At 33.4% G+C, this 21,097-nt stretch overlaps 1 protein-coding gene across 1 annotated transcript in view; it reads left to right on the forward strand.

The window, feature by feature from the left end:
• The window catches only part of LOC148277964 (uncharacterized), an 84,160-nt gene that overhangs the window by 13,751 nt on the left and 49,312 nt on the right, over window positions 1-21,097 (forward strand). The window contains exons 9-15 of the mRNA XM_088232108.1: window positions 1,264-1,433; window positions 9,201-9,421; window positions 9,622-9,785; window positions 11,019-11,150; window positions 11,236-11,441; window positions 19,260-19,485; window positions 20,284-20,502. Coding sequence (XP_088088234.1) covers window positions 1,264-1,433; window positions 9,201-9,421; window positions 9,622-9,785; window positions 11,019-11,150; window positions 11,236-11,441; window positions 19,260-19,485; window positions 20,284-20,502 — 1,338 coding nt within the window. The remainder of the gene's footprint in view (window positions 1-1,263; window positions 1,434-9,200; window positions 9,422-9,621; window positions 9,786-11,018; window positions 11,151-11,235; window positions 11,442-19,259; window positions 19,486-20,283; window positions 20,503-21,097) is intronic.

Raw genomic sequence — 21,097 nt, forward strand, 5'->3', positions numbered from 1 at the left:
GATGGCAGTAGATACCAAGGGTTGCTGTGTCCGTTGCCTCCCTTCTTCTTGTTCCTTACAATGTCAAACTTATAAGTTTATTTAAACCCTTTGAGTTTTCATGTTTAACATAATAAGATCAGCTGTAAAATAGTTATTCTGACAAAACAAGTGAAGGCAGATTAGTTCTCTCGGGTGAAATCTTTATTTTATGCCTAAGTATCTAATATAATTTTCAATGATTTATTTTATAGGTTGACCGATTTATCAGTCAATAGAATTAAAGTAATAATTTCAATTATTTATGATCCTTAAATACATTATTGGATGCAGAAAATTTATTTCTTTTATTAACGTATATTAACAAAATGTGACATGTTTTTTTTAAAACGAATTATTATTACATATTTAATAAAAAAAAACTCTTTTTAGGATTAAATGAATCGCATACGTGAGTTAAAAGTACATTCAGAATTTTTAGTTTCTAGCTTGTATGAAACGAAACACTGTGCGCCGTCGCGTAGTTTGTTATTATTATTATTATAGATAACTTATTTGTTATTATTATTATTATAGATAACATACGGCGCCATTTTCGTAATATTATTATATGGGCGCTTTACATAGTGATTCAAGAGTAAATGTATTTTTTATTGAAGGTTTTAAATTTGTAACTCAATTAAAACAATTTATTTTGTTGCACATGCTACGGATTTATTCAAATGATTTAGAGAACAAGTGGGCTTATAGTTTTTTTCCAAATCATCACTTCACTTTTACAGCCTCGCACCTCTGCTGAGAGAGCATTCTATGCCATAGGGCCTGCGACCGCAAATGCGCGTTCACAAAATTTAGTGCGCTGTTTGCGTAGAGGTATAATAACTTTTCGTTCCGCCGTAAACGTAGCTGATCTAAGCGTGAGACGCCTGTCAACTAGTTCATCTGGAATGCATAGTTCCCTTAGATATTCCAGAGCAGAGTTGTTCAGTGATTTATACATAAGTCAACAGAGTTTGTATTCGAAACTGTGGAAAACGGAGCTAGTGTAGTTCCCGAAGTAGTGGATTGATATGACTGAACTTAAATATTCCAAAAATAAGTCTCGCTGTAAATCGCTAAACTCGCTAAACTCGCTGCTTCAATACAGATTGTAGGCGAGTCATTTGGTTAGACGGCCAAGGACCTGATATTGGTCTATTTCTGTTCTTATAAATTACAGTATTTACTATCGCATTTTATATTTAAAAAAAACAATATCCCCACAATCTATTTTATCTGTTTTAGCCTCAAGATTTGCATTGATGGAATCCAAAGTATTGATGGTGAATCTACTATCAAAGTTTGATTTTATCCGCATTCCCAAAACGCCCGTTCCAATGAAATTAGAAATTCATGTTTTTAACATGATAGCAGAAGGTGGATTTTGGGTTGGCCTACAGAAAAGGAATAACCACGCTAAATGAATTTACCGACCTTAAAAATATGTTTAAATAATTAGGTAGGTCATTGCTATAAATACATATATACTGTCACTTTGACTAAGAATGTACATAAAAATTATTACAAAAATAAAATCAAAATAAAACCCAATAAATGTCATTTCACATATTTTGTGTAGTTCCTCAATTGAATATACAGGGCGTTCTTTAAACCCTATCACATCCGAAACCACGATGATCAGTATGGGCAAGAAGACATATTGGCACATAAAAATATTTTTTTAGAACGACTAAAAACCAATGGTTGCTTACTCCTGCAAGGGAGAAACGGGGAGGGAGGAGTGGGGAGCCTGATACACTGTCAACCGCACGGCCGTGCTCCCCTCGCTTCTCCCCTGCAGAAGTAAGCAACCATTTGGTTTTTTTTTATTTTTTATTTTTTTTAAATTATTTTTTTCTAAATATTTTTTTAAATATGCTAATATGTCTTTTGGCCCATACTGATCATCGTGGTTTCAGATGTGACAGGGTTTAAAGAACACTCTGTATACTCATGTAAAAATATATGTTTTCTAGTATTTTTCTTTGCTGAATTACCTTATGAAATAAAATAAAATAAAATAAATAATTATTTTCATTTATAATATACTTACATTAAATTTTATATCGAGTAATAACATTTTTTGTTTTATTTATACTATTGACAGATACCATGTACTTAGTTCAACGTACATAAACAATACATTTTAGGATTATATTATGAGTATGTTCAAAAGTTTGTAGACTAATATGGAAATTTCATAATCTTAAGGTATCATCCAAAGACACTTTTATCTCAACCTAAATGGAGTAATTTTCGGGTAATTAGGATATCTAGGCATTTAAAGACATTTTGGCCTGACATCGGATGGTATAAGTCAGTGTTTCTTAACCGTATTGAAAGAATCTACCCCTTTACCACAGTAAAATTATCCAGCGCCGTAAAATTATCAAACTTTCGATCGTGTTAATTAAATCTACATACGGTCGGCGATTACCAAGACGGTATGCTTAATGATTGTCTGTAATTTTCTAACCAAGGATCACAAAGCCGGCTCCTTTAACGTCTCGATAAGTACACTCAGGAAGATAGTAAAACAGATGAAAAAAATAGGAATCAGGTAATTAAAGGAAAAATTGCTGAGTGGAATATTTTTTTTGTCATTTTTAATGCGTACATATAATTTACAATTTGTCGGCCTCGTGGTGTAATGGTCAGCGCGTTTGCCTACCACGCAAGAGATCTCGGGTTCGATCCTCAACATGGTAAACATGAAACATTGATTAAAAAAGGTGTTTTTACACTAGAATATTTCATAGTTGCTGGACTGGGACCTCATGTAACAAAAATGATCAAGATACACTGCGATTGGGGTACCAATGCAGTGTCCTATGCTCTATTACGTGCGGAAAGAGAATGATGATGAAATTTACATACGAGGATACGCTCAAATTTAAGCAATTGCAAAGCATTGCTGGGGCCAACTTGTATTAAATAATACTAACGCAAGGCGAATCAAAGTTAGTAGGACAATGATATAATTTTTAGGTTACACATTGAACTTGACTGCGTTGATAATTGACCTCGACCGTACGATGCTTGGCACATAATATTTCTCAAAGGTTTTGAAATAAACTAAACAATATTTAAGGGCGCAAAAACACAAACAAGGCACACTGTGGGCGTTACTACTGGCGTATCGTAAAGTATTCATCATCATTCCCTTTCCGCACCTTATAGTGCATAAGGCACTGCAGCGGTAAACTAATCGCAGTGAATTTTGATAATTATTTTTTTTGTTACATGAAGGTGATGATCAGTCTTACGCTTCAGGTACCAGTCCAGGGACTATACAATATTGTGGTGTGATAAATATTTCATTTTAACCATGTTGGGAAACGAACCCGAGACCTCTTGCATGGTAGGCAAACGCGCTGACCATTACACCATGAGGCCGACAAATTATAAATTATATGTACGCATTAAAAATGACAATAAATTTATTCCACTGAGCAATTTTTTCTTTAATTACCTAATTCCTAATTTTTTTATCTTTCTGAGATTTGCATTTTTTTTTTTGTTAATATGAGAAAGAAATAAGTAAAATTTGAAGTCGAATTGAATTCTGACATAAATGCCAGTGTTGTCAGTGATGCACAGATAATGTTGCCACTCTCAACATATTAATTATTATATTTTTTCCATCCGTTTTACTATCTTCCTGAGTGTACTTATCGAGACGTTAAAGGAGCCAGCTTTGTTATCCTTCGTTAGAAAAATACAGACAATCGTTAAGCATACCGTCTTGGTAATCGTCTGAAGTCATATGAAAATCATGTCAAGCGAGCATTTTTTACTTGAATTGGGATTCAATATGTCCATGAACTTGTGATTTTCTCAAACTGAACAGTTTGGGTTTGTAGGAAGAAATTGCCTTAAGGCAATAATGCTAGCTGTTATATCTATATAAATTGTATATGTATATGAATTGTAAAATAAATAAACAGATTTACTTGAGTTTATAACCGCTTTGAAGTGGATACTTTTCATCACAGAAGCCTTACTTTAACTATATATGAATGACAACCATTTTAAATTTAAATGAATTAAGGAACGCGGACCAAATTTTTGGGGTCATTTATTGGTTGGATTTGATCATATGACGTCAAGATGACAAGTCGGTAGAACATACTGAGGTAAGTAGAGATAGTACAGAAGTTGAGTGTGTAGAAATAAGTAGTTGAAGGTTTGGTTGGAGTACCTACCCCAGTTAGGGATTGACAGAGAAGACACGAGGTTGCTGTTTAATGCGTATTTATTACATGGCGAATAAGATACAGCACTTGGTTGTGTAGCGCGAGCGTAGCGGCGATGATGGGTTGAAGTAACTGCACTTAAACTACATGATGGAGCTGAGCAAACTGCACTTATCTTGTTGGTCTGACTGAACGAGCTGACTGACGTTGGCTGCGTCCTGTGGTCTCTTTGTTGACCATATTCCTTTGTAGTTCATTTCTTCATAGTAGGGACGATGTAAATGTACTGCAAGGTGATGATCCCGTCTTTATGTGCAATATTGCTAGAGTTGCAATATAAGTTGAATTGGATTCGAGTTATTGTTTATCATTTGTCAAACTCAAAAATATTCCAACCGTTGTGTAAATTTGATTATTCACTCTTTTCAAAAACGTGCTCTACAAAAATCTCAGTTTCACTTTTCTATGGCTGGCTGCTTTTTGCAAACTGCATAAAATTTATCTACAATGTAAAATTAAGTTTTCTGTATGAAAAATAGAAGATGTTTACATTTTTTTTTGTAAATATGTTCAATTACAGGTTACAAAAATATATATATATATTACAAAAAATAACATACCCCAAACTCTATGAGGCCAAGAGCCGTATGTTGAGTTGGGATACAACAAAATAGAAAGTAAAAGCATGTGAATTAATCAATAAAATAAAAAAATATAAATTAATACAGAAATATATCTTTCAATAAACATACATTGAAGTATATAACTAGAGTAATCATGAGCGTTTAAAATGTGTTCCTCAACGTACGGTCAGTTGGCATATGTTTAATAGAACGGACTTAAGTCTGTTGCGAGTGTTCACCGGCTACTTTTCTCCTCGATATTACTAAAATGCCCATATGTACGCTAAGATACTGCGCAAATCGATCTGGAAAAGCGTATAACCTTTCACCGGCAAGTAATGTTTTTATTTTAATCAATACTTGTTTGAAATAGCTATTTTAAGGTCAGAAAACGTCTTATTAATATGTTACAATTCATGAGTTATGAGAATGTGTATTTGACTTCAATTTTTTATCGATTGTTGCGTGGTATGGTCGATAATTCTAAGAATCTGAGGAGCATTGGTTTGCATGTTCCTGTTTAGATGTAGTTAAGTCTATTAGGAACCTCGGAGTTATTATGTACTGTAAACTTTTTGTTAACTTACCTTAAATGAACACATTGTTACTATGATTAACAATTCATTAAAACTCTTGGGTTTTGTTAGCAGGACATCTAGTGACTTTACTAATATGTTTATGGTAAAAACACTATGTTGATCACTTGTTCGTCTTCTTTTAGAATATGCATCTGTGATCTGGTCTCCCTTCTATAAAGGCCAGATAAATCATATCAAATCGGTGCAACATCGTTTGCTAAGGAATGTAGCATGGATGATTGGCCTCGAGAGGGGAGACTACACTTACGGAGAAATGGAGTCAATGTTAAAAATCTCAACTCTACAAAAACGTAGAAATAACATTGACTCCTTATTTATGTTAAATTTGCTGAATGGCTTAATTGATGTACCATCGTTACTGGAACAAGTGGCATTCAATGTTCCAATCCGCCGGTTGCAAAATAATAATGTGCTGTTCTTTGATCAACACAGCACAAACTATAGCTTGCATGCACCAATGTCCCGATTGTGTCGTATTGTAAACTCAAGACAAGATTTGGACTTTTCAAGAAAATCACCAAGATAGACCGAACCATGTCTTGAGGTAGTATTTTTTTAAAATTTTTATCCTAACTTCAATTTTATTTAGTTTTGTTTGATTTTTTTAGTGCCTGTATTTATTTAAAAAAAATGTATTTACCACCGTTAAAATGGACTGCATAAGTCCGTCAAATATATAAATAAATAATAATAAATAATTACCTAAGACAGCGTCAGCATAGATTGTTTCATATTCTGATATACAGGAGCACCCTGCCTATTTGGAAGGACTACCGCTATGCTGAACAACATCGCTCTGGACGTTGATCTGTTCCATGTATCCGAAAGGGTTTACTGGAGCAGGATTCTCCTACTATTTTGACAAGAGTCTCTTTTTGTATTTTTTGTCTTTTTATAATATGCACGTCTTCAATTTTAGTTTGTAATGTATGTATTATTTCAAATAAAATTATTTAAAAACCACCAGAGAGATGGGATATTGCAAAAATATTATCAGATTGTTGTTCGGGCGTTCAAGCTATAACTGATACTCGGTCGGTAAATCCATTAATTGTTGATATCCAGAGTGAAATTAAACATCTAAAAATAAGAGGGATGATCATTCAAATATGCTAGATAAGAGGACATGCTGGTATCGTAGGAAATGAGAGAGCGGATGAACGAGCAAGAGCCGCAACTTGTAAAAGAACGGCACCTTTCTTCTCGGAATTTCCCCTTAGCTTTGCTAAACGCTGTATAAAACAAAACACGCAGCAGCGTTGGGAGGATCATTACCCCACTTCTTCTACAGGTAAAATCACTAAAATGTTTTTCCCAACGCTGGCTGATGCAGCAAACTTCCGCCATCATCACCAAAGTACTTTCGAAACGACTCAAATTTTTACCGGACACGGAGCTATGAAAATTAATCTATATAGGCTTAAGTTAAGGAATGATGACTATTGTCCATGTGATGATATGTATTTCTTCACAGAGTATCGAACATTAGTTATTTCCGTGCCCATTTTTCAGTTAGCATCGCCATAATCTTGAAGCAGAATGCAGGAAAGATGGAATATCCTTAACAGATATCCACACTGTAGTTAAAAGTAGTTATCACGCGCCATTGTTCTTGAACTTTGCAACAATGGTGATTGGACTCATAAAGGTAATAAACCAAAATCAGTGATCGGACATCCCATTTCCAAGCAAACAAAAACGATTTTTTTCTTGTACATGACATGTAAGGCTACTAAATACAGGGGTCCAAATATATATAAAATTTTATTTTAAATGAATTGAATCGAAAAAAATATTGAATATTGTATACACGCAATATTTGATCTACTAAAATTTGATCGCACTCCAAAATCTTTTTTTTTTAATCTTTGAGAGCCATTGAACGATTGCGTAATCTTTCTAGATCGTTGTAAGTGTAGGTACCAAATGCATGTGTATATACGGAACATGGGAGTGGCCATGTATGTATATTACAAGTATTAGTATTAGTCATTCCGTGTTTGTCGGATCTAATCGTTGTGTTAGTGTTTTGTAAAGAAATATTATTATTTATTTTTGCTATTCTAAACTAAACATAGGAAATATAATGTGAGTATCCAGTGATATTAACCTAGTTTCAAAAATAATTTATAAAATCTTTATCAAACTTTTGTTTAGTTTATAAAGTTTGGAATTAATTCGGCGCATTAACATGTATATATTAACATCCATATTGCTGTTGTATTTATTGTAAAACTTATACACTTAATGACATCTTGCTTAAAACAAATTGTTTTTTTTTTAAATATTTAATCAGAATACACAGTCAAACATAATAAGAACAATATTTTGAATTTGTCCAAATTTTTGTATACAAGGACTGGATTCAACTCCCTGGGGAGCTGTTTATATTAACATATTACAACGTGCAGCTAAAAATATCTCCATTAATACTGAGTCAATTATAATTTTTGCAAGTATATTTTATAAATAAATTTGAGGTATGGTTTTTTTAACAAGTTGGCATATAAAAAAGGAATTTTATTTGGTAAGGCGAAGAGAACAACGGAAACCAATATTTTGTAAAAGGTACACGGCAAATCAACCATATTATTTAGAATTTAAAAAAAAAAAAAAATCACATGGAAGCATTAAGATATAATAAAGAGATAACACTCCATAGAAATCCGAGCTAAAAAGTCGTCCCCAAAGGACAGGGATTTACCAGCGGAGATAGCAAATATCGTCACGCCATATCACGTCGACTTTGGCAAGCAAAATAAGTAGTACAGTAAAAAGCACGGACTGTTTACATCGGCCTACTGTAAGTTCTATTCAGTATTCAGTATGTCACTCCCTTCCGCATACGCGTCATCTTTGTTTGTCGTTTCGCTTTTCTCCAGACTAACTGAGCAGGACGGAGACAGCAGATAACTCACAAATTGTAACATATTAAAAAGACGTTTTTTGATTTTAAAATACCTATTTTAAACAAGTATTGATTAAGACAAGAACATTACTGGCCGGTGAAAAGTTAAACCATCGCTTTTCCAGATCAATTTGTGCAGTATCTTAGCGTATCTAATATATGCATTTTAGTAATTTCGAAGAGAAAAGAAGCCGGCGAACGCTCGCACAGACTAAAGTCCGTTCTATTAAAAATAGACCGAAGCCGGACTATTGACAGAGATCAACAGACATTCCGTCCTACTTTGAGAGCGTTCGGCATGTTCTTTGGGTTTGATATACTTAATTTAATCTCCAAAGTTAAAAATTGAAGGAATATAGATGAATTATTGATAAAATTGAAGGAATATAGATGTTTAAATATGAGCGGAATGGTGAATGTTACACAGTGTGTAAAGTGGAAACTTATACCAGCCAATGACAGATCATAAGCCCTTTTTAGTTTACAACGCCATAATCTTGAAGCAGAATGAAGGAAAGATGGAATATCCTTAACATATATCCACACTGTAGTTAAAAGTAGTTATCACGCGCCATTTTTCTTGAACTTTGCAACAATGGTGATTAGACTCATAAAGGTAATAAATTAAAATCAGATATCGAACATCCCATTTTCAAAACAATCAAAACTACTTTTTCCGAGTACCTTAGCCTTGTACACGACACGTAAGGCTACTAAATACCAAATATATATATTTTTTAAAAGAAGCCCTGTAGACGCCTAGACTTCTATAGTACCTTCTCTAAAATGTTCTTCATCTCTGTTGTTTTATGTTAATATCTTTTTAAGTATATATTTTTTTCTTTTTTAGAAATGAGAGATGGCTTTTTGCTGTATGGGAGTCGGATGTTTGCTGCTTGGCATTTTGGTAGCATTATTTGTCTATGGAAAATGGCAAAATCGACATTTCAAACGTAAAGGAGTTCCCAATGTGGAACCAGCATTGCCATTCTTTGGTATTGGAGTATCTTGTTTGTTTCAAATAGAACATGTTACCGATCTTATGCAACGACTGTATAACCAATTCCCCAATGAAAAGTAAATAATTTTACGATATTTGCTTTTTAATTGTCTATTTTTTTTAGTAAAATGACAAGTTAAAGTTAAGTGCACCTTCTTTTTCTTCAGCTTTATTCTCTCCACTGCTGGATTAAGGCCTCTTCCAAACGTCTCCATTCATTCCTATCAAATCCGTATTTTATGTAATAACCGTATTGAATCTTTGATTTCAATTACAGGTATTTTGGATCATTTGATGGACCTATACCGGTGATTATTCTAAAGGATTTAGAATTAATTAAACAACTTTTAGCTAAGGAATTCGACACATTTCATTCACACAGATCATTTGTTGATGAAGACACTGATCCTATGTACGGAAGAATGCTACTATCTTTAACAGGTAAATGATCAAAGATTTCACTATAGTTTTCTTGAACGTACTTAAATTAATTCGTTAACCCTACAATGCCCGATGTAGGCGATCTGCTGCATACCAATAATCGGTGTAAAAAAGTAATTCCAAAGATGTTTGTTACTCGGCGACTGGTTTATTATATTGTATACCTACTAGCCATTATAATTTATTTTTAAAAGTCGCCACCGAGGGCCCTGATTACAATGGAAGGTTAACATTTATCTTGAATTTTATGAACACAGTTAAATTAAGTTTTCTGTATGAGAAATAAAGCGTGTATACAGATTTTTTTCTAACCATGTTCAATTATAAAGATGTTTCTTTTTTGGGTGATACCGTGTGTGTTGGATTTGGTATGACGTTTCGGCTACCAGTGCAGAAGCCACCTTCAGGGTAAACTGAGTGTTTTGTATAAAAAAGTATATGTTTAAGTACTAGTAATTTGTACCGTGTCACAGTCGGCAGTAGACACATTTCTATTAGATTTTGATGTAGTACTGAGAACCATGTTGAGTTTAATTTAAGCACGTCGTCATTGTTTATGTTATTTGGGTGTCTGTGTATTTCAATTGCCCCTTTTATTCTTCGTACACTGTACTTACTGGGTTTATATCAAAATTTTGGATCGAAGGTGAAAAAATATCTGGTGTTTATATCCGCTATTGCGGATTTGTCAGGGTACCCAAGTTTACACGCTCTGTTGTGTTCGTTAATCCTTTTCTTTGCTGTGCGCCCTGTTTGACGTATGTACACTTTATCACATCCTTGGCAACTTAGTTTATAAACAGCTTCCGTTTCCAGGGGATTCTTATCTTTTGGGTTTAATAAATGGTTCTTAATTTTTCCAACAAACGATGTCCCAATATTATGTTTCTTCAGCACTTTGGCTATCCTGTCAGCTGTCAGTAACATTCTGTACATATGGGAGGTATGCAGTTCCTCTGGTAATATCTTCTTCCTTGTTCTTCTTTCTAACACACACGATATAACCCAATATAAAAGTGACCGTGAAAACTTTCGCTTCTACGTATGATCAATTATAGTTTACCGAAGGAGATACTTTGAATTTTCCTACGGTTTTTTACATAAATAAAGTTTTTAAATTATGCCGTTAGTAATCGCGGCGCAGATATGCACTGCGGGGTACGAATAGAAAAATGATAATGGAGATTAAATGGTGAAAACGTCGCATTTTAATTTCTTTATTAATGCTTTTAGATGACAAATGGAGAGATATGAGACCAACGTTAAGTCCTGCATTTACTGGTTCCAAGATGAAAAACATGTTTGGATTTGTAGAGGAATGTGCACAACAAATGGCCAATCATTACATTTTAAAATGCGCCTCAGGTTTCTAAACAAATACATATATTTTGGTTTTCTATTTAGAGGAGATTGCGTTGATTGAAACAGACTAAAGGTACTTATTTTTCAGGTAATCTGAATGTGGATATTGAAGCGAAGGATGTATTTTCCCACTACACTAACGATGTCATTGCAACAGCTGTTTTCGGACTAAAAGTTGATTCCCTAGAAAACCCTGATTGCGAATTCTACAAAATGAGCAAAAATGCAACAGACTTTAGTGGAACACAACTTCTCAAGTTCTTTGGTTATGCTCTTTGCCCCAAACTTATGACAGTATGTATTTAAACTCTTAAAAGACTGTGGTAAATAATTCCTTTACGCCCAGTAATGTAACGTTGTATATTTATTTATTTATCAATTTACATGGCACGTAGGGCATTTTACTTTACAAAAAAATACAAATTGTGTTGAAATAAACACTTCAAATAATATACTCATAATAAAAAAAAGCATAAAAAGTTTATATATACATATTAAAACACAATGGTTACATTCAATGAACACGCTTACATGATATTATGTTTAAAAAATTCATTAAAAGGAACATAAAAATTATAAATCACGAAAAATGTTTTTTTTTTAAATTTATTTAAAAAAAAAGACAAGTAGGTTTATCTTTAATCATTAGTACATTAAACAAAAAAACTTAAAAGATTACAAAATGTAATAATACTAAGTTTAAGAAAAAAATGTTCGTTTAAAAGTTAAAAATAAGAACCCAAAAAACATATAAAATATATTACACACATAACGACGTTAAAGACTACATAAATATGCTTAAAAGCAAAAACCTAAAAATTATCAACCGAAAAACTGACAAAGAATACACCAGAAAAAACCAACGAGGACAAAATTCAATAATAGATCATGTAATAACAAATATAAAACCAAAAGAGAAAATAGAAGTTTACCTTACCGACACCCCACTAAGTGACCACAGACAAATAGACATACAATTGAAAATACCACCAAACAATCCTAAAAAAAGCCTACAAAAGTATGCCTCTAAAAAAATTGACTATGCAAAACTTAAAGAAAACATAACAAAAATAACAAATCATCTCAACATTGAAAGTTTTAAGGAACTACAAGAAATAATTCAAGAAGAAACGAGAAAAAACACAAAAATCACCATTAAAAACTATACAACTTCAACTAAAGAAGGCTGGATGACAAAATTAAAACAAGAGACCAACTGTATAAAAAAATGCAATACTTTCCATCATTTACCCAACAATTTAAAATTCTGCAAGCAGAAGTTAGAAACAACATAAAAAGAACAAAAAAAAAACACTTTGCTAGTCGCATAAATGAAACTAATGGGAACAGTTACAAAATATAGAAAAGAAATTAAAAACATTACCCAAAAAAATGATACCAAAAAAACTAACATATCTAAATTAAAAAAAGAAAATGGTGAAGAGACTCAGAATGCAAAAGAAATAGCCGATATAATAAACAACTATTACACAAACATCGGAAAAGAACTAGCAAGCGCTATAGTAAATCAAAATACAACCAAAACAAATTTTAGAAAAATAGAATATGACGCAGAAATTTACTTAAGATATACGAGCAACAAAGAAATCAGCAAAATAATAAACGGGCTCAAAGACAACACATCACCTGGCCATGACGAAATAAAAGTTGTTACAGTCAAAAAAATAAAGGAAGAAATAACCACGACAATTGTGAAATTAATAAATAAACATATAGCAAACGGAAGCTTTCCAGAAGTAATGAAATTAGCAAGAATAACACCAATTTACAAAGGAGGAGAAAAAAACTTAGCTTCTAACTACAGACCCATTGCAAACTTAACCATTCTAAGTAAAATATTTGAAAAAGTGCTACACAATCGATTATACCAACACCTCGAAAACCTTAATTTTATTGCAAAAGACCAACATGGATTTCAAAAAAGAAAGGGTACCTCCACAGCAATGACATCAGTTTGCAACTTTATACAAACCAAAATTGATAAAGGAAATACAGTGACTGCACTCATACTTGACTTCAAGAAGGCATTTGATACAGTCCACATAGATACCCTTCTAGATAAACTACAACATACAGGAGTTAAGGGACAAGCTCTCAAAATATTTAAAAACTATCTACAAGGAAGAAAACAGTTTACGAAAATTGAAGAACACAAAAGTGAAATAACAACAATGCAATTTGGAGTACCTCAGGGATCAATATTAGGACCATTGTTTTATATAATATACATTAACGACATAATACACAGTGACATAATGGGAAAAAAAACAATCTATTCGGACGACTTAGGAATTTTATATGAAAACAAAAATGACATTGAAACCACTAAAACCATCAACAATGACGTGCATTAGAATGGACAAACAAAAACTTCTTAACACTAAATGCCAAGAAATGCAATATAATACATTTCTAAACACAAAAGAAGAACCATAACATGAACATAAAAATAAACAACGAAACTCTTAAAGAACTAGAACATGTGACTTACCTAGGACTCACAATGGACAGACAATTAAAATGGACAAAACACATAGACGGACTCACTAAAGTAATGGCATCACTACATAGCCTCTTCTACAAAATTATAGATTTTATATCAAGAAAGGAAAAAATTATGATGTACGAAGCCTATGTCAAAAGTAAATTGAGTTACATGATCGCCTTTTGGGGAACTGGTAACAAGACAGCCATAACAAGAATACAAAGACAACAAAATAAAATTCTTAAACTAACATACAACCTACCCTACCTGACCTCTACGACTGAACTGTACAAAAAAACACACCAGTTTGACATAAACTACTTGACCAAAATTGAGACCTTAAAAATTGTGCACAAAATAACACTGGGAAACATACAAGACGACGACATAATATTAGCCAAAAATGCTGACATACACAAATATAACACCAGACAACAACAACACTATCATATTGAAAAAGCAAAGAGAAACACGGGACAGTCAAAAATACTACATAATGGACTGAAACACTACTACGTCTTACCTTACTACTTGAAAACTTTTAATGGAGACAAATTTAAAATCAATCTGAAAAAGCACATGATGACTGAACTAACTAGACTAGACGAGACATAAAATGACTAGACAATATTAAATTTCTAATGTAACCCTAACGGGTTTTTTAAAATTGTAAATAAATAAATAAAAAATTCACAAAAATATACAAAAGGTAAGTAAGTAGAATATTTTAAAGTTCAGATATTTGAACAAAAAATATGGAGGTTTACTGTTTAATAATTCCTTTCCCATAATATGTAAAAATAAACGGATAATTTAACCCTGTTGTAGCAAAATAAATTAAAAATCTTAAATTCGCCGGTTATCTCAAATGCGTACTCCCCCAATCACTGTCAATAACCGACTGAATTTAAAAACTTTAAATATCACAGCGCTGTTATTACGATTTATATATTTTTTTTTTAATTGCCCTAGTTAAATACTCAAATAACAAATAAAAAAAATCAAAATCACTAAACTTCTTTATTGACCTTACTGCACCCGATAACACCGGTATATATATATTTTTTAAATTGTAGACAGGGTGTTTACATAACTACTTTCACTTCATTCAACAAATATATAATATAGCGTGACAAGTAAAATGTAATGTAAAATTTAATACGTGTGACGTCTTTTTTTATTTTATATCTGGCGAATCTATTATTAAAACCGTTCATAAAAATTATCAGCTCGTCTTTTTTGTAAAAAATGCTGGCTCAAATGGCTAATATATAATGTGAGTAAACCATTCAATTTATACATAATATTATGTCATCGACGGCATAATAAAACAACTTGTATGAAAATTTTAAGCAAATTACTAATCCCAAAGCAATATTTTATAAATACGATTATTTTTTTCTACGTTTATTTTACATAAAACGAAGTTTTTGGAAAATTTAATCGAAATTCAACTTTTCAGATATTTTACTTTATCGTAAATAGTAAAAAATTAATTTAATATTGATAATGTATTAATTAAATATTTAGTATTTAATAATTTGCCAAAATCTTATTTTTCTTATTCATGGCATTCGCTCTTTCGTGAGCAAAATTTTCTTTGTATTTCATATAAAATATTATTAGCCTGTTACGATCCCCGGAGAACACCTAAAGTACTAACATTTGATTTAGTATACGGTATGTAAATATTTTTTTATAGTTATCGTAATCAGAAAATAATAATTTTATGAAGAGTTGTAATTAATTTACAAAGAACTTTCGTCATTTTCTGTTAACAACCGTGTAAGAAAAGTATACTAAGAAAATAATAAATGCTGAATAGGTTTCCTTGAATAAAAATTAATTATGAATTTAAAAAAAAAAGTAAGAAAGTAAGTAAGTAAGTAAAGTAAGAAAAAGGTTAAGCAGGGTGTATGTGAACGGAAGAAAAAATTGAAGGATGAAGAAGGAATGAAAATGACACACAATTTCCATGAAAACATTAAAGTTTTCTGGAAAGCTGTGAAAAACTCCAGGAGTAGCAGTGAAAGCGGAGGCATGACAGTTGTTAAAGATAAGGATGGAAAAATGGTGACTAGTGAGAGTGGAATAAAAGAGAGATGGAAGGAATACTTTGAGGAAGTTTATGAATCGCACTCTGGTAACTCGGGCGGTGCCGATGTATCGACATTATCCGAGGTGTGTCTGAACGCAAATGATGAGGTAAGTCAGATTAGTATGAAAGAAATTATCAGCGTTGTCAAATGTATGCGGAATGGTAAAGCGCAAGGGTATGACTGTATTGCAGCAGAGTTTATTAAGTCGGGTGGCAAATTAATTCTCACATGGCTACATAAACTTTTTAACTTGTGTCTCAAGGAGGAAAGGACTCCACCTGATTGGAGGAGGGCAGTTGTTATGCCGTTATACAAGGGAAAGGGTTCTAAGGTGGAGTGTGGGAATTACAGAGCTATCAGTCTTCTGAGCGCTGTCGGCAAAATGTATGGAAGAATACTGATAGAAAGAGTAAGAAACGTGACCAAGGAGAAAGTATGGGATGTACAGAGTGGATTTATGAATGGTAGAGGATGTATGGATCAAATATTTGCATTACGCAATATGACAGAAAAGTTTTTGGCGAAAAACCAGAAGCTTTTTTGCGCTTTTGTTGATTTGCAAAAAGCATTTGATCGAGTTGATAGGAAAAAATTATGGATGGTTCTATCGGAGTATGGAGTGAGTGACAACCTTGTCCGCGCTATTGCTTCCTTGTACAAAGATAGTGTAGCGTGTGTAAGGGTAAATGGGTCATTAACTTCCTGGTTTGACATCCCTAAAGGAGTCAAACAGGGATGTGTTATGTCACCGTGGTTATTCAACATATACATGGATAAATGTATGAGAGAATTGAAAAGTATGGATGTGGGAGCGAAAATGAGTAATCTTACTGTCAGTTGCCTTCTGTACGCCGATGACGCAGTCCTCCTAGCTGACAGCGAAGAGGAACTGCAATCCTTGGTTACAAAGGTTTACGAAGTGTGCAAGGAGAGTGATTTGCTAATGAATGTGCAAAAGTCGAACGTCATGGTCTTTGAAAGAAATGTAACTATGACTGAATGTAAGATTGTAGTAAATGGAGATAGTTTGAAACAGGTCGAAGAATTTGTATATCTGGGTAGTATGTTTACTAGAGATGGAAATATGGACAAGGATATTGAAAGGAGGGTTAGTGCCGGTAACAGAGTTAATGGTGCCTTAAAGTCTGTCGTAGCAAATAAGTGTCTATCGCAAGAGGCTAAATTAGCAGTTCATAATGGAGTTCTGGTACCAACCCTAATGTATGGAAGCGAAGCATGGAGTTGGAAAAAAAGGGACGAAAGTAGACTGAATGCTGTTGAAATGCGATCCCTCAGGCGAATGTGCGGAAAAACAATGTATGATAGGTGCCCTAATGTCGAAATTAGAGCAGAATGCAAGGCTGAGTTAAGCATTATCGACAAAATTAAGAAAGGTCTTTTGCGATGGTTCGGTCATGTGGAGCGAATGAATGATGAAAGAACGGCTAAAAAGATTTATGATGCGAATGTGTCTGGTTGTAGAAGTCGAGAAAGGCCGAGAAAGACATGGCATGATCAAGTACAACAAATTCTTGAAAGTGGTCATGTGAAAAGTCGGAATAATCGACGTGCGTGCATGAGAAGATGTATGAATGTGAAGGAAGCAAAGGAAGTGTGCCAGGACAGAGTGGTGTGGCGTTCTATCCTCTCTGCCTACCCCTCTGGGGAAATGGCGTGATGGTTAGTTAGTTAGTTAGTTAGTTAGTTAAAAAAAAACCGTTTACTCGATACTTCTTCTAGCGTTGCCTTATCAGGTTTCCCCGACGTTGGCGATCACCACAGCAAAAACATCTCGGTCCTGAGCTATTTCGCAGCCAGGATAACTGCTTATTGGATGTATTCGCCATAGTGATTCCTGGGACAAGATGACCAGAGAGGTTTTCCGTTGCGTTCTCTGATGGATTTTTTTGTCAGGGTTGCCTTCCCTTAGCTAGTTGGTTCTGGTTTGGAGGCACCAGAAACTCGTCTTTCATCCCCTCGTTATCTGCTGTGATCATATCTTGTGAGTGTGATCCCATTGCCCATTGTCCGCGACGTGGACGCTAACGAGTTGGACTAATCAGTAGTGTTGCCGGTGAAATGCAACTGGGCGTTCGCAGCATTTTATAGAATCACACCTCCCAGCAAGACGTAACTCATTGCGACCCTACTGACGCATGACGGTTCGAACCCCTCAAGGCATTAAAATACTTTGAAAAATCGTATCGCAGATTGTTTACTAGCATATAATATTATACAAGTAAAAGAGCGATGTAGGGAAATGTAAAAACGGATAGTATATCTTCTTCGACGTTCTGGCGAATGTCGGTAAGCCTAAAATAGTCAGGTTTGAGTTTAATAAGCCATTCATAGAATAAAATCATGCTCTTTGAAATGGTAAAAGTCACCAAGGTATTGTTAAAAAAAAGTTGTTGAATTCGAAATTATTTTTTGTTAGTAAAAACAGTGGTATTACTTTCAATACAATATCAACGTGTCACTAAAGGCAAACAGAATTTATTGACAGTTAAGGTAGATTTAATATGTTTTTAAGTATAACAGTTTTATTTGTATAATAAAACATGAAACAATAAAAACGTTAAAAAATATTTATTTTTATAAAATTTATTTTTAACCAGAAAATTTAATAATTATTAAAATATTCCTGATCGCGCCACTTGCCCGTTAGCAGTTGCACGCTCAAAAATTGCTGATTCGCGGGATGCGTTATCCTTTGTTCACTTTGCTACAGAACCCTAAATACAATGATTGAAATTCCTACCTTATTCTGGGTTCTGGCACCTCTATTGCTGGTACTTCTGTCGCGGCAGTCAGGATCAGATCCTACCTTGATGTCAGAGAGAAGGAGCACTTGACGAGTTATACACACAGTAGATTTAATACTGATTGATGGCAAAATATATTTTTGCAATCGCGATGACAAAATGAGAAATCACTTGTACACACGGTCGGTTTAATCGTTGTTCTGGCGCTGGAACAATATAGGTACCCACGGTAGGAAAAATGCAACATCTTAACCAGGGTCCCGTAGGTAGTAAACAAATCCAAACGCCTCATCTTAGCAAATGTGCTATATATATCAATGTGTGCACATAGATTCAATGTGGCGTAACCAATTTCTATTCTGTCAAAAACTCTTTATAGCTTTCATTGTCCAGATAATAAACAAGAAAAAGTCACTTTATTTTTTTTTAGCCCCCTTGCCACATTAAAAACCTTACAGATATTTCTAAATGTATCCGAAAGAAAAAAATACTAAGGGAATTTACTAAAAATACATGCACACATTATGTTTTAGAAATAAAACCTGCAAAATGCAAAATTCTGATTTATCCATGGTATTCAAATTTTAAAATTGCGATTTCTTAAAGTTTTTTGGGTTAGTGACTTACCTGATTAAAGCATAAAAGAAATACATGTATTATATTCTTTACCAATGGTAAAAAGAGCTTACGGTGTATGTGAAATTGAAAACGGTCTATTGATTTGTTTTTTTGTCTATTTAAGTGGGCAGAGATACCTCTAATCCGTAAAGAAGTGAGAACATATTTCTCTGATATAGTCCTGGGAGCAATGTCGGAGAGGGATAAGCACGGAATAGTCCGCCACGATATGATCCATCTTCTGATGGAAGCCAAGAAAGGTTCCTTGAAGCACGAATCTCCAGTGGGAGAGCATGCTGGCTTCGCCACTGTGGAAGAATCCAAAATTGGGACAAGGAAAGTGGAAAGAAGTAAGTGCCATTTTCCATTGTATTTGCTTTGAAATGTGTAGAACTGATTTGAAAAGATCTGTAAACAAAAACCTAAAATCGATTAAAATTAGTACTAAAAAAACTAATTCAACAACATAAAAAAAAATTTGCGACCACGATATATAATATTTCATTAGAAATATAATCAAACATAATGACGTACATAGGTATACATAGGATTAAAGTATTTATTAGTTGTTAACGTAAGTTGTTTCTGTTTTTATCCAAATTTTAATTCGAGCACCAAAACTAAAAAAAAACTGGTAACGGTTATACGTCGTTAGAAAAAAAAAGAAGATATTGTTTTTTTTTTTACGTTACATGTTTTATTTTATTCGATAACAAGCCTTCAAATGGAATGTCAAGTAGACGTGATGAAGCATTTTCGACAGCTTATTCTGTTCGCGTTCAATTAAGAAAATAAAGTTGCTAAAGATGCTCGAGGGAGAAGATGCTGTGAATTATCGACTAATTTGTTGGAATGAAATAGAATACATTTTTGACATTTTTTTTGGCGTTGACATAAGTTGCGTCTTTTAGTTTTCAAATGATGATGACAAGATGACACAAAAAAAATACTTCAACGGCAACTCAAAAATATAAAATTTCATGGCGGATTGTAATTTTTAGTGAATAAATTATTTAGGATTGCTATTAATCAGCTCTCATGAAAGTCGGTGAGCATGTACATTTCCATTGACTATTTTTAATATTATTTTTGAATATTCCATATGTATTTTCTTTATATTTGTAGTTTCCCCCTTATTTTTCTTTCAGAATGGACTGATGATGACCTAGTAGCACAAACGGTAGTATTTTTGATCGGCGGAGTCGAAACAACATCTAGCATGCTTACCTTTCTAATATACGAGCTGGCCAGGAATCCCGATGTTCAGCAAAAATTGCACGAAGAGATAGACAACTTCCAAAGCAAAACTGGGGCTCTCACGTATCATGATTTGCCCAAGCTAAAGTATCTCGACATGGTTGTTTCTGGTAAGAAAATATATTGCCGATTCCTTACAGTCGTCAAATTATAAATTATTTAACAATATCTTGAACAATAAACAAAACATCGGAATATTTACCTTGTATGTTGACTTTTTTCAATTCAACATCATTGCCACATTGTAAATTTTTCATAAACATTTTTTATTGAGGTGATGTTTAACAATTTGTTAGTCCTCATTAAACAGTTCTTGACCCTGGCCCATGAGCGCAAAGAGTGGAAGATTTATTATGCGCAAAGAGATCTTAAGAGACCACGGAGCTCGATTAGCTAGATGAGCTAGATTTTTAAGAAGAGAAAAACAACAATTTATATTTAATACTTTTTTTTTACATTTTTTCTGATTGTTTGTTATTTTTAGTACTATTTTGAAACAAATTCCTTATCCGGGCGGACAAAAAATACAGTTGTATGTACGAAATAGAACCTGATTCCGGTACTCGTGTTTAAATTTGGGATACATCCGCCTTGTAGTGAAGAAATTGGCGCATTCGCCTACCGTACCTAAGGTCCCGAGTTCAATTTCTGGGAAGGTTGGCATGAAATATTGACTTTTAGGGTGATTTTACGGTATAATTTTCA

This window comes from Micrasema longulum, unplaced genomic scaffold (genome assembly GCF_059751315.1).
Source record: "Micrasema longulum isolate JH-2025_06_02 unplaced genomic scaffold, ASM5975131v1 h1tg000948l, whole genome shotgun sequence".
Classification (NCBI taxonomy): Eukaryota; Metazoa; Arthropoda; class Insecta; order Trichoptera; family Brachycentridae; genus Micrasema; species Micrasema longulum.